Here is an 11,382-nt window from a genome sequence, read left to right as displayed (position 1 = left end):
GGCTTAGCTTCTCTATTCGGTGTTATAGTCGCGAGCCAGATTTCCCGCACGGTACTGACGAGTCCCAAGTAGGACGAAACCGGTCTACCGTTGGAATTTCTGGCAATTTTATTTAATTTAATTTAGATTTCACTCGAATATCTATTTGGTCCGAGTTTCGCGTCTTTTTGTTTGCTCGAAGATTTATCGGTACGAGCTATTAGTAAGTTTTTAAATATCTTCAAATTTGTTTAGGGTTTAGCTTTATTATGTCTTTTTCATAATGGACTAATAAACATATTCACTAATTTTATCACCCTTAACAATGCAGTCCATAGGAGTTTCCTTTGAACTTAATATTGCGTGTATAATAATCTCCACCACTCTCCCCGTATTCGGCTTTCCGTTGCTATGCAACTCGTTTTGAAATTTTTAATATTTAGGCTTAGCTTCTCTATTCGGTGTTATAGTCGCGAGCCAGATTTCCCACACGGTACTGACGAGTCCCAAATAGGACGAAACCGGTCTACCATTGGAATTTCTGGCTATTTTATTTAATTTAATTTAGATTTCACTCGAATATCTATTTGATCCGAGTTTCGCGTCTTTTTGTTTGCTCGAAGATTTATCGGTACGAGCTATTAGTAAGTTTTTAAATATCTTCAAATTTGTTTAGGGTTTAGCTTTATTATGTCTTTTTCATAATGGACTATTAAACATATCGCTAATTTTTACACCCTTAACAATGCAGTCCATAGGAGTTTCCTTTGAACTTAACATTGCGTGTATAATAATCTCCACCACTCTCCCCGTATTCGGCTTTCCGTTGCTATGCAACTCGTTTTGAAATTTTTAATATTTAGGCTTAGCTTCTCTATTCGGTGTTATAGTCGCGAGCCAGATTTCCCGCACGGTACTGACGAGTCCCAAGTAGGACGAAACCGGTCTACCGTTGGAATTTCTGGCTATTTTATTTAATTTAATTTAGATTTCACTCGAATATCTATTTGGTCCGAGTTTCGCGTCTTTTTGTTTGCTCGAAGATTTATCGGTACGAGCTATTAGTAAGTTTTTAAATATCTTCAAATTTGTTTAGGGTTTAGCTTTATTATGTCTTTTTCATAATGGACTAATAAACATATTCACTAATTTTATCACCCTTAACAATGCAGTCCATAGGAGTTTCCTTTGAACTTAATATTGCGTGTATAATAATCTCCACCACTCTCCCCGTATTCGGCTTTCCGTTGCTATGCAACTCGTTTTGAAATTTTTAATATTTAGGCTTAGCTTCTCTATTCGGTGTTATAGTCGCGAGCCAGATTTCCCACACGGTACTGACGAGTCCCAAATAGGACGAAACCGGTCTACCGTTGGAATTTCTGGCTATTTTATTTAATTTAATTTAGATTTCACTCGAATATCTATTTGATCCGAGTTTCGCGTCTTTTTGTTTGCTCGGAGATTTATCGGTACGAGCTATTAGTAAGTTTTTAAATATCTTCAAATTTGTTTAGGGTTTAGCTTTATTATGTCTTTTTCATAATGGACTAATAAACATATTCGCTAATTTTATCACCCTTAACAATGCAGTCCATAGGAGTTTCCTTTTAACTTAACATTGCGTATATAATAATCTCCACCACTCTCCCCCTATTCGGCTTTCCGTTGCTATGCAACTCGTTTTGAAATTTTTAATATTTAGGCTTAGCTTCTCTATTAGGTGTTATAGTCGCGAGCCAGATTTCCCGCACGGTACTGACGAGTCCCAAGTAGGACGAAACCGGTCTACCGTTGGAATTCCTGGCTATTTTATTTAATTTAATTTAGATTTCACTCGAATATCTATTTGATCCGAGTTTCGCGTCTTTTTGTTTGCTCGAAGATTTATCGGTACGAGCTATTAGTAAGTTTTTAAATATCTTCAAATTTGTTTAGGGTTTAGCTTTATTATGTCTTTTTCATAATGGACTAATAAACATATTCGCTTATTTTATCACCCTTAACAATGCAGTCCATAGGAGTTTCCTTTGAACTTAATATTGCGTGTATAATAATCTACACCACTCTCCCCGTATTCGGCTTTCCGTTGCTATGCAACTCGTTTTGAAATTTTTAATATTTAGGCTTAGCTTCTCTATTCGGTGTTATAGTCGCGAGCCAGATTTCCCGCACGGTACTGACGAGTCCCAAGTAGGACGAAACCGGTCTACCGTTGGAATATCTGGCAATTTTATTTAATTTAATTTAGATTTCACTCGAATATCTATTTGGTCCGAGTTTCGCGTCTTATTGTTTGCTCGAAGATTTATCGGTACGAGCTATTAGTAAGTTTTTAAATATCTTCAAATTTGTTTAGGGTTTAGCTTTATTATGTCTTTTTCATAATGGACTAATAAACATATTCACTAATTTTATCACCCTTAACAATGCAGTCCATAGGAGTTTCCTTTGAACTTAATATTGCGTGTATAATAATCTCCACCACTCTCCCCGTATTCGGCTTTCCGTTGCTATGCAACTCGTTTTGAAATTTTTAATATTTAGGCTTAGCTTCTCTATTCGGTGTTATAGTCGCGAGCCAGATTTCCCACACGGTACTGACGAGTCCCAAATAGGACGAAACCGGTCTACCATTGGAATTTCTGGCTATTTTATTTAATTTAATTTAGATTTCACTCGAATATCTATTTGATCCGAGTTTCGCGTCTTTTTGTTTGCTCGAAGATTTATCGGTACGAGCTATTAGTAAGTTTTTAAATATCTTCAAATTTGTTTAGGGTTTAGCTTTATTATGTCTTTTTCATAATGGACTATTAAACATATCGCTAATTTTTACACCCTTAACAATGCAGTCCATAGGAGTTTCCTTTGAACTTAATATTGCGTGTATAATAATCTCCACCACTCTCCCCGTATTCGGCTTTCCGTTGCTATGCAACTCGTTTTGAAATTTTTAATATTTAGGCTTAGCTTCTCTATTCGGTGTTATAGTCGCGAGCCAGATTTCCCACACGGTACTGACGAGTCCCAAATAGGACGAAACCGGTCTACCATTGGAATTTCTGGCTATTTTATTTAATTTAATTTAGATTTCACTCGAATATCTATTTGATCCGAGTTTCGCGTCTTTTTGTTTGCTCGAAGATTTATCGGTACGAGCTATTAGTAAGTTTTTAAATATCTTCAAATTTGTTTAGGGTTTAGCTTTATTATGTCTTTTTCATAATGGACTAATAAACATATTCACTAATTTTATCACCCTTAACAATGCAGTCCATAGGAGTTTCCTTTGAACTTAATATTGCGTGTATAATAATCTCCACCACTCTCCCCGTATTCGGCTTTCCGTTGCTATGCAACTCGTTTTGAAATTTTTAATATTTAGGCTTAGCTTCTCTATTCGGTGTTATAGTCGCGAGCCAGATTTCCCACACGGTACTGACGAGTCCCAAATAGGACGAAACCGGTCTACCATTGGAATTTCTGGCTATTTTATTTAATTTAATTTAGATTTCACTCGAATATCTATTTGATCCGAGTTTCGCGTCTTTTTGTTTGCTCGAAGATTTATCGGTACGAGCTATTAGTAAGTTTTTAAATATCTTAAAATTTGTTTAGGGTTTAGCTTTATTATGTCTTTTTCATAATGGACTATTAAACATATCGCTAATTTTTACACCCTTAACAATGCAGTCCATAGGAGTTTCCTTTGAACTTAACATTGCGTGTATAATAATCTCCACCACTCTCCCCGTATTCGGCTTTCCGTTGCTATGCAACTCGTTTTGAAATTTTTAATATTTAGGCTTAGCTTCTCTATTCGGTGTTATAGTCGCGAGCCAGATTTCCCGCACGGTACTGACGAGTCCCAAGTAGGACGAAACCGGTCTACCGTTGGAATTTCTGGCTATTTTATTTAATTTAATTTAGATTTCACTCGAATATCTATTTGGTCCGAGTTTCGCGTCTTTTTGTTTGCTCGAAGATTTATCGGTACGAGCTATTAGTAAGTTTTTAAATATCTTCAAATTTGTTTAGGGTTTAGCTTTATTATGTCTTTTTCATAATGGACTAATAAACATATTCACTAATTTTATCACCCTTAACAATGCAGTCCATAGGAGTTTCCTTTGAACTTAATATTGCGTGTATAATAATTTCCACCACTCTCCCCGTATTCGGCTTTCCGTTGCTATGCAACTCGTTTTGAAATTTTTAATATTTAGGCTTAGCTTCTCTATTCGGTGTTATAGTCGCGAGCCAGATGTCCCACACGGTACTGACGAGTCCCAAATAGGACGAAACCGGTCTACCGTTGGAATTTCTGGCTATTTTATTTAATTTAATTTAGATTTCACTCGAATATCTATTTGATCCGAGTTTCGCGTCTTTTTGTTTGCTCGAAGATTTATCGGTACGAGCTATTAGTAAGTTTTTAAATATCTTCAAATTTGTTTAGGGTTTAGCTTTATTATGTCTTTTTCATAATGGACTAATAAACATATTCGCTAATTTTATCACCCTTAACAATGCAGTCCATAGGAGTTTCCTTTTAACTTAACATTGCGTATATAATAATCTCCACCACTCTCCCCCTATTCGGCTTTCCGTTGCTATGCAACTCGTTTTGAAATTTTTAATATTTAGGCTTAGCTTCTCTATTAGGTGTTATAGTCGCGAGCCAGATTTCCCGCACGGTACTGACGAGTCCCAAGTAGGACGAAACCGGTCTACCGTTGGAATTCCTGGCTATTTTATTTAATTTAATTTAGATTTCACTCGAATATCTATTTGATCCGAGTTTCGCGTCTTTTTGTTTGCTCGAAGATTTATCGGTACGAGCTATTAGTAAGTTTTTAAATATCTTCAAATTTGTTTAGGGTTTAGCTTTATTATGTCTTTTTCATAATGGACTAATAAACATATTCGCTTATTTTATCACCCTTAACAATGCAGTCCATAGGAGTTTCCTTTGAACTTAATATTGCGTGTATAATAATCTCCACCACTCTCCCCGTATTCGGCTTTCCGTTGCTATGCAACTCGTTTTGAAATTTTTAATATTTAGGCTTAGCTTCTCTATTCGGTGTTATAGTCGCGAGCCAGATTTCCCGCACGGTACTGACGAGTCCCAAGTAGGACGAAACCGGTCTACCGTTGGAATATCTGGCAATTTTATTTAATTTAATTTAGATTTCACTCGAATATCTATTTGGTCCGAGTTTCGCGTCTTTTTGTTTGCTCGAAGATTTATCGGTACGAGCTATTAGTAAGTTTTTAAATATCTTCAAATTTGTTTAGGGTTTAGCTTTATTATGTCTTTTTCATAATGGACTAATAAACATATTCACTAATTTTATCACCCTTAACAATGCAGTCCATAGGAGTTTCCTTTGAACTTAATATTGCGTGTATAATAATCTCCACCACTCTCCCCGTATTCGGCTTTCCGTTGCTATGCAACTCGTTTTGAAATTTTAAATATTTAGGCTTAGCTTCTCTATTCGGTGTTATAGTCGCGAGCCAGATTTCCCACACGGTACTGACGAGTCCCAAATAGGACGAAACCGGTCTACCATTGGAATTTCTGGCTATTTTATTTAATTTAATTTAGATTTCACTTGAATATCTATTTGATCCGAGTTTCGCGTCTTTTTGTTTGCTCGGAGATTTATCGGTACGAGCTATTAGTAAGTTTTTAAATATCTTCAAATTTGTTTAGGGTTTAGCTTTATTATGTCTTTTTCATAATGGACTAATAAACATATTCGCTAATTTTATCACCCTTAACAATGCAGTCCATAGGAGTTTCCTTTTAACTTAACATTGCGTATATAATAATCTCCACCACTCTCCCCCTATTCGGCTTTCCGTTGCTATGCAACTGGTTTTGAAATTTTTAATATTTAGGCTTAGCTTCTCTATTAGGTGTTATAGTCGCGAGCCAGATTTCCCGCACGGTACTGACGAGTCCCAAATAGGACGAAACCGGTCTACCTTTGGAATTTCTGGCTATTTTATTTAATTTAATTTAGATTTCACTCGAATATCTATTTGATCCGAGTTTCGCGTCTTTTTGTTAGCTCGAAGATTTATCGGTACGAGCTATTAGTAAGTTTTTAAATATCTTCAAATTTGTTTAGGGTTTAGCTTTATTATGTCAGTAGTGTTATAAATGAGAGAACGCTCTATGAGGCACTAATGAGGTATCTGGGCGCCGGGCACCGTACCTCACAGAAATAACATGGGGCACTATTTGACGGTGTCTAGAAAAAAAAGTACCGGTTCAACATCGACGCGTTTGAGACACCTAATGAGGCACCGGGACACCGGCACCGTGCCTCATAGAAATAACATGGGGCACCATTTGACGGTGACCGGCACCGTGCCTCATAGAAATAACATGGGACACTTTTTGACGGTGTCTAGAAATAACATGGGGCACTATTTGACGGTGTCTAGAAAAAAGGACCGGCTCAACATCGACGCGTCGCCGACCGTAAATCCTCATAGAATTAACATGAAGTATTATTTAACGGTATCTAACGACCACCATGCCGCATAGAATTTACATAGGGAATTATATTGACGGTATTTGATGCGTACACCGGTCGTAATTGTACTGCGAGAGAGCTGTGAGTTCCGTATCTCATAGAAAATACATGGAGACGAGGATTTGAATATTGACCGTGAATTGTTCAATCGCGTATTGCGTGGATATACCCTTAATTTACAAAGCCTGCTTAATCTGCTGTTTCGAACGTGGTGGTATAATCCTAATTGTTTAAGGCGTGGTACAAAGTGCAACAAAGTTTACTATAAAAGCCAGAATTTTCCTTTAAAATATCATTCGGAATTAGGATCCCTGAGTCTCTTACACCTTAGAATTCGAATACTCAGAAGATGTAAGTATAAACCTTTCCACATTAAATTACTTTAAGTGATTTCTAACGATTTCGATACCCCTTTTAGGAACGTCGGTAAGGTTTTCCCTATTTCTACTACGAAGGGGGTATCGGTAACCCCAGACTGTCATATTCACGTCGGTACTTTGGATGGTAGTGTTGGAATTGAGTTGACGGAAAGTCAGTTCAAGCAACTACGGAGAGCAAGCGGTCAAATTACTACGTTCTTGGAAGACGATTCGATCCCAAATTCTACGTGGTTCTTTGAAGGATCAGAAACGAGACGAGTCGAGCTATGTACTTTCCAATCGCGGAAGGTAGTGGACGTGAGAGAAATAATCCTTGGAACTGGGACCAACTACGGAAAGCACATCTTAACCAAACAGGGCTTTACTGTCACGCAATACCCCTGGAAGACGTTGATGGATAAATACGACGAAGTGATGACGTATCACAACGAAGTAAAACGCGTCTTCAATGATATTAAAGGAGTCGTTCTGACCGCGATTACAGACTACGTGAATAAGCAATGCGAAGGTTGCAAAATTGATCATCCCTCACAAAGGCAGCACGATTGTCTGATGATTGATTGGAACTCTCGTTTAGATATACATTTGTTTGACGCGATGGATAGAATTAGTTATTCCGAAATCACTTTAAAACTTGACACGTTTTTAAACGAGGACTTTCGCGATACACTATTGACTTTCATAATGTGCAACGCTAAAAAAATGTTGTATAAAACTGAAGACTTTTGAATTTGTCAATAAAAAACTTGAGTATTAAAAACTGGGCTCTTTATTTTGTAGCTCATTTAGAGACATGGAACCAGTAATGAAACATCCGTTCACCGGGCTCGTCGCTGGGCCCACGCAATGTGGAAAGTCCCACTTCCTTGCTAAATTAATTAAACATAATGAGTCGTGCATTGCTCCTCCACCTCAAAGAATAGTTTGGTGTTATACTGAGTACCAAGAGAAATTATTTAATTCGGTATTGGAGCATAATCCTACCATAGAGTTTCACGAGGGTTTATTAGACCCAAACAATTTAAATCCGACGATTAGAAATTTTGTAATTCTCGATGATCTCTTATGTGAAATAGCGAATTACAAAGACGTCACAAATTTATTTATACGAGGTTCGCATCATCGTAACACGTCCGTACTGATTTTAATGCAAAATTTGTTTTATCACGGGAAAGAAGTTAGAACTCTCAATTTGAATTCACAGTACCTCGTCATTTTCCGTTCGGCTAGAGACGTTTCCAGCGTGCTAAATATCGCTAAACAAATTTCACCGGCTAATACCAAATTCGTGGTTGACGCGTTTCGTCAAGCCGTGGTGAAACCATACGGTTATTTATTCATCGACTTGAAACCAAATACCGCAGATGAATATCGGCTGCGAACGGGGATCATACCGGGAGAAGAAGCCGCGATTTTCATCCCGAAATAAAATCAAAATGACTATAGCAACGTCAAAACGTGTGTGTAAAAACTTGGATTTTTTAAAATATTTGAGCACGTGTAATGTGAAACAGAGGAAAGCTATCATTAAACTAGCGAATCGCGACGCCATCTTAGCGCTGGTCGAATGTTGTATAAATGTTCTACGCGGGAACATTCAGTTAACAGATGGACAAAAGAGTCGATTGAAGAAACATCGTAAAGCCTTACATCATCTTTGCGCAAAAATTCCTCTCGCTAAAAGAAAACAGATTCTAGTTCAGAAGGGTGGATTTCTCCCGTTTTTGTTAGCTCCACTTCTTTCAATCGTTAGCTCAGTCGCCGGCGCTGCGATAAGCCGCGCCATTAATAAATAAATGGCCCGAAAAATGATTTTAGTGTCTGAAGACGCTTTACGTCGAATGAAGAATGCTACTCCCGAAGATGTTCCCAGTGAAATACCATCCTTGGATAAAGAAATGAAAACGATCCTCGACGATCCCAATATGACCGAATCCGAAAAATTAACGTTATATAATCAAACTTTGCAGCGACACATAATATCTAATCGCCAACCAGTTGAAAAACAACAGACTGTTAAAAACAAAACGTGGTACGAAGAAATTGCGACGTCTATTCCGTCAAGTATGCTTACCGACGCGATATCGTTGTACAATTGGACATTACGTTTTATTTCGTGGAACGAACTCGGTGAAATGACATTTGGAGGACGAGTCGTTTCTGGATCAAACGTAATCGATTTAATTTACGACGCGGTTAGAAAAACCAAGTCAAATTCCGACCCTACGGGATTCAAGAACTTCTACGAAGTATTGCAAAACAATAATGTACCAAAAAAATATATCAAGAATCCTACTAGTATAAGTTCTTTAAAATCGTTATCTTTTAACACGTCACCACCTAGACAAAATCAGTGGGTGACGATTTGAATGTATTTACCAATAAAACATTTAACCACCAGTTACTGTTATTTAGTTCAATCCCATATCTCATAATGGATGGTTGCACGGAAGTTGTAGCTGAAAGTATCGTATCCACATTAACTATATCATTTTCGAAAAATCCAAAACTATTAACCGTCGTTTTAATTATATTAATTTTTGTAATAGTCGAATTATTCGATTTCTTAATATTGTACTACACGACACCCACACATGGAAATTACACTAATTACGGATAAGCTAGAGAAGATCTATTACGACGTAGCGGACTCTGGCGGGTACGTTGGCGTTCGCGGACTATATCGTTCCGCTCGAGAAAAGGGTATCAAAGTTAAGTTTAAAAATGTGAGGGAATTTTTACAAAACCAAGATACCTATACTCTACATAAAAATGCAAAGTGGCGATACAAACGAAATAAAACGATAGTGTACGGCATTGACGATCAATGGCAAGCCGACCTCATTGACCTCCAGAAACTTTCCAGGCTAAACCATGGGTATCGCTATATTCTCGCGTGTATTGATATTTTTAGTAAGTACGCTTACGTCGAACCTGTGAAAAATAAGAAAGGAGAGACTATAGTGAACGTTCTAAAAAGATATTAGATGGTGAAAGGAAACCAAAGCGAATGCAGAGTGACCACGGGAATGAGTTTGTTTGTAAAGCCGTTCAATCCGAATTAAATTCCCGCGAAATAGAATTTTTCGCGACGAACTCTGAAGTGAAAGCCAGCATCGTTGAGCGGTTTATTCGATCGTTTAAATCGAGAATGTATCGATATTTTACAAGGAAAAATACTTATAAGTACGTTGACGTGCTTCAAGAAATAGTTAGCGCCTATAATAACAGTTATCACCGAGCAATTAAATGTAAACCCGTCAATGTAAATCCCGAAAATTCGAAAATAACTTGGAAAAATTTGTACGGAGATATAGACTTTAGTCCTCCGCTAAAGTACGACTTCGAAATTGGAGACATTGTCAGAATAAGCAAAAACAAGGGACTATTCGAAAAAGGATATCTCCCGAATTATTCGGAAGAATTATTTCGAGTGATTAAGCAGATACCGAGACAACCGCCGGTATATAAACTGGAGGCGCTAGATTCGCAGCCCATTTTAGGAATTTTTTACAAAGAAGAAGTACAAAAGGTGGGGAAAGATCTTGACACTTGCGCGTTCAAAATTGAAAAAGTGCTCAGGAGGCGACGGAAATCTGATCATTCAGTCGAGTTACTCGTACGCTGGAAGGGGTACGGACCGCAATTTGATAGTTGGGTTCAAGAAGTAGACTTAGAATGAGTTTCTATATCACTCTACCATCCGATTCTTCGCTGAATTACTTTCCGGGTAATACTCTGAGCAAATTCAGAGCTTACCTTCCGGAGAATGTTCAGCTGAATGGACCTTACGAAGTAGGTTTAGCGGAAATAAGTTATCCTAGAACGTGGAATAATATCAAAGAAGAACGGGTAGTGCGAGTTGGTTCGGATGATATCAAACTGGAAGATTTTAGGTATATACCTAGAGCAAATTTCTCTTCTATCGAAGATTTACTTGAAATGTTAAAATTTGAGAATAAAAGGGTCGAGTTCAAATACCATAAACATCTGAAACGAGTTGAGGTTCATATAACTAAGAGTTTTTACTGTATCATCCCTCCCGATATAGCGATGATGTTGGGATTTTCTCTTAAGCAAGAAGGTGAATTTGAAATTAGAAAATCTTCGTTAGCCCCTTATACCGTAGATATGGACGTAGGATTACATTCATTGTTTGTCTATTCTGACATCGTTGAAAATACGATCGTGGGGGACAGGAACGTCCCTCTTTTAAGAATTATTAACGTGAAAGGAAAAGACGGGGAAACTGTGAATACTGAATTTTCTCGTCCGCATTACCTACCCGCCGCTTCTTCCAACATACAAACTATCGAGATTAATCTTATGGACGACTTGGGGAACTCCGTGCAATTTGAACGTGGAAAGGTGCACGCTACTCTACATTTTAGACCGCGGAGGGCCTGGCTCGCTCTATAATAGCGAGTGTCGGGAGCAAGTAGTCCTCAGTTTAATGAAAAGTAACG

The 11,382-nt window shown here is 37.6% G+C and overlaps 1 protein-coding gene across 1 annotated transcript; it reads left to right on the top strand.

The window, feature by feature from the left end:
* Positions 1-8,724: 8,724 nt before the first annotated feature.
* LOC149955392 (uncharacterized) lies at positions 8,725-10,598 on the top strand. Its single transcript, XM_090166669.1, has 2 exons — positions 8,725-8,980; positions 9,865-10,598. Exons 1-2 carry the CDS (start codon positions 8,725-8,727, stop codon positions 10,596-10,598), a joined length of 990 nt encoding a protein of 329 aa, XP_090022795.1.
* The last annotated feature ends 784 nt before the right edge of the window (positions 10,599-11,382 follow it).

Source organism: Leiobunum rupestre, chromosome 2 (assembly GCF_980474605.1).
Source record: "Leiobunum rupestre chromosome 2, qqLeiRupe1.1.hap1, whole genome shotgun sequence".
Taxonomy (NCBI): domain Eukaryota; kingdom Metazoa; phylum Arthropoda; class Arachnida; order Opiliones; family Sclerosomatidae; genus Leiobunum; species Leiobunum rupestre.
Note: the sequence above shows the minus strand (reverse complement) of the source record. Positions and strands in the feature narration are given on the sequence as shown.

Excerpts from the sequence above, each read along its gene's own strand:
- LOC149955392 (XM_090166669.1), top strand. The coding sequence starts at position 8,725 with ATGATTTTAGTGTCTGAAGACGCTTTACGTCGAATGAAGAATGCTACT. Across the intron at positions 8,981-9,864 it reads TGCGACGTCTATTCCGTCAA|AAAGGAGAGACTATAGTGAA; the intron begins GTATGCTTACCG and ends GTGAAAAATAAG.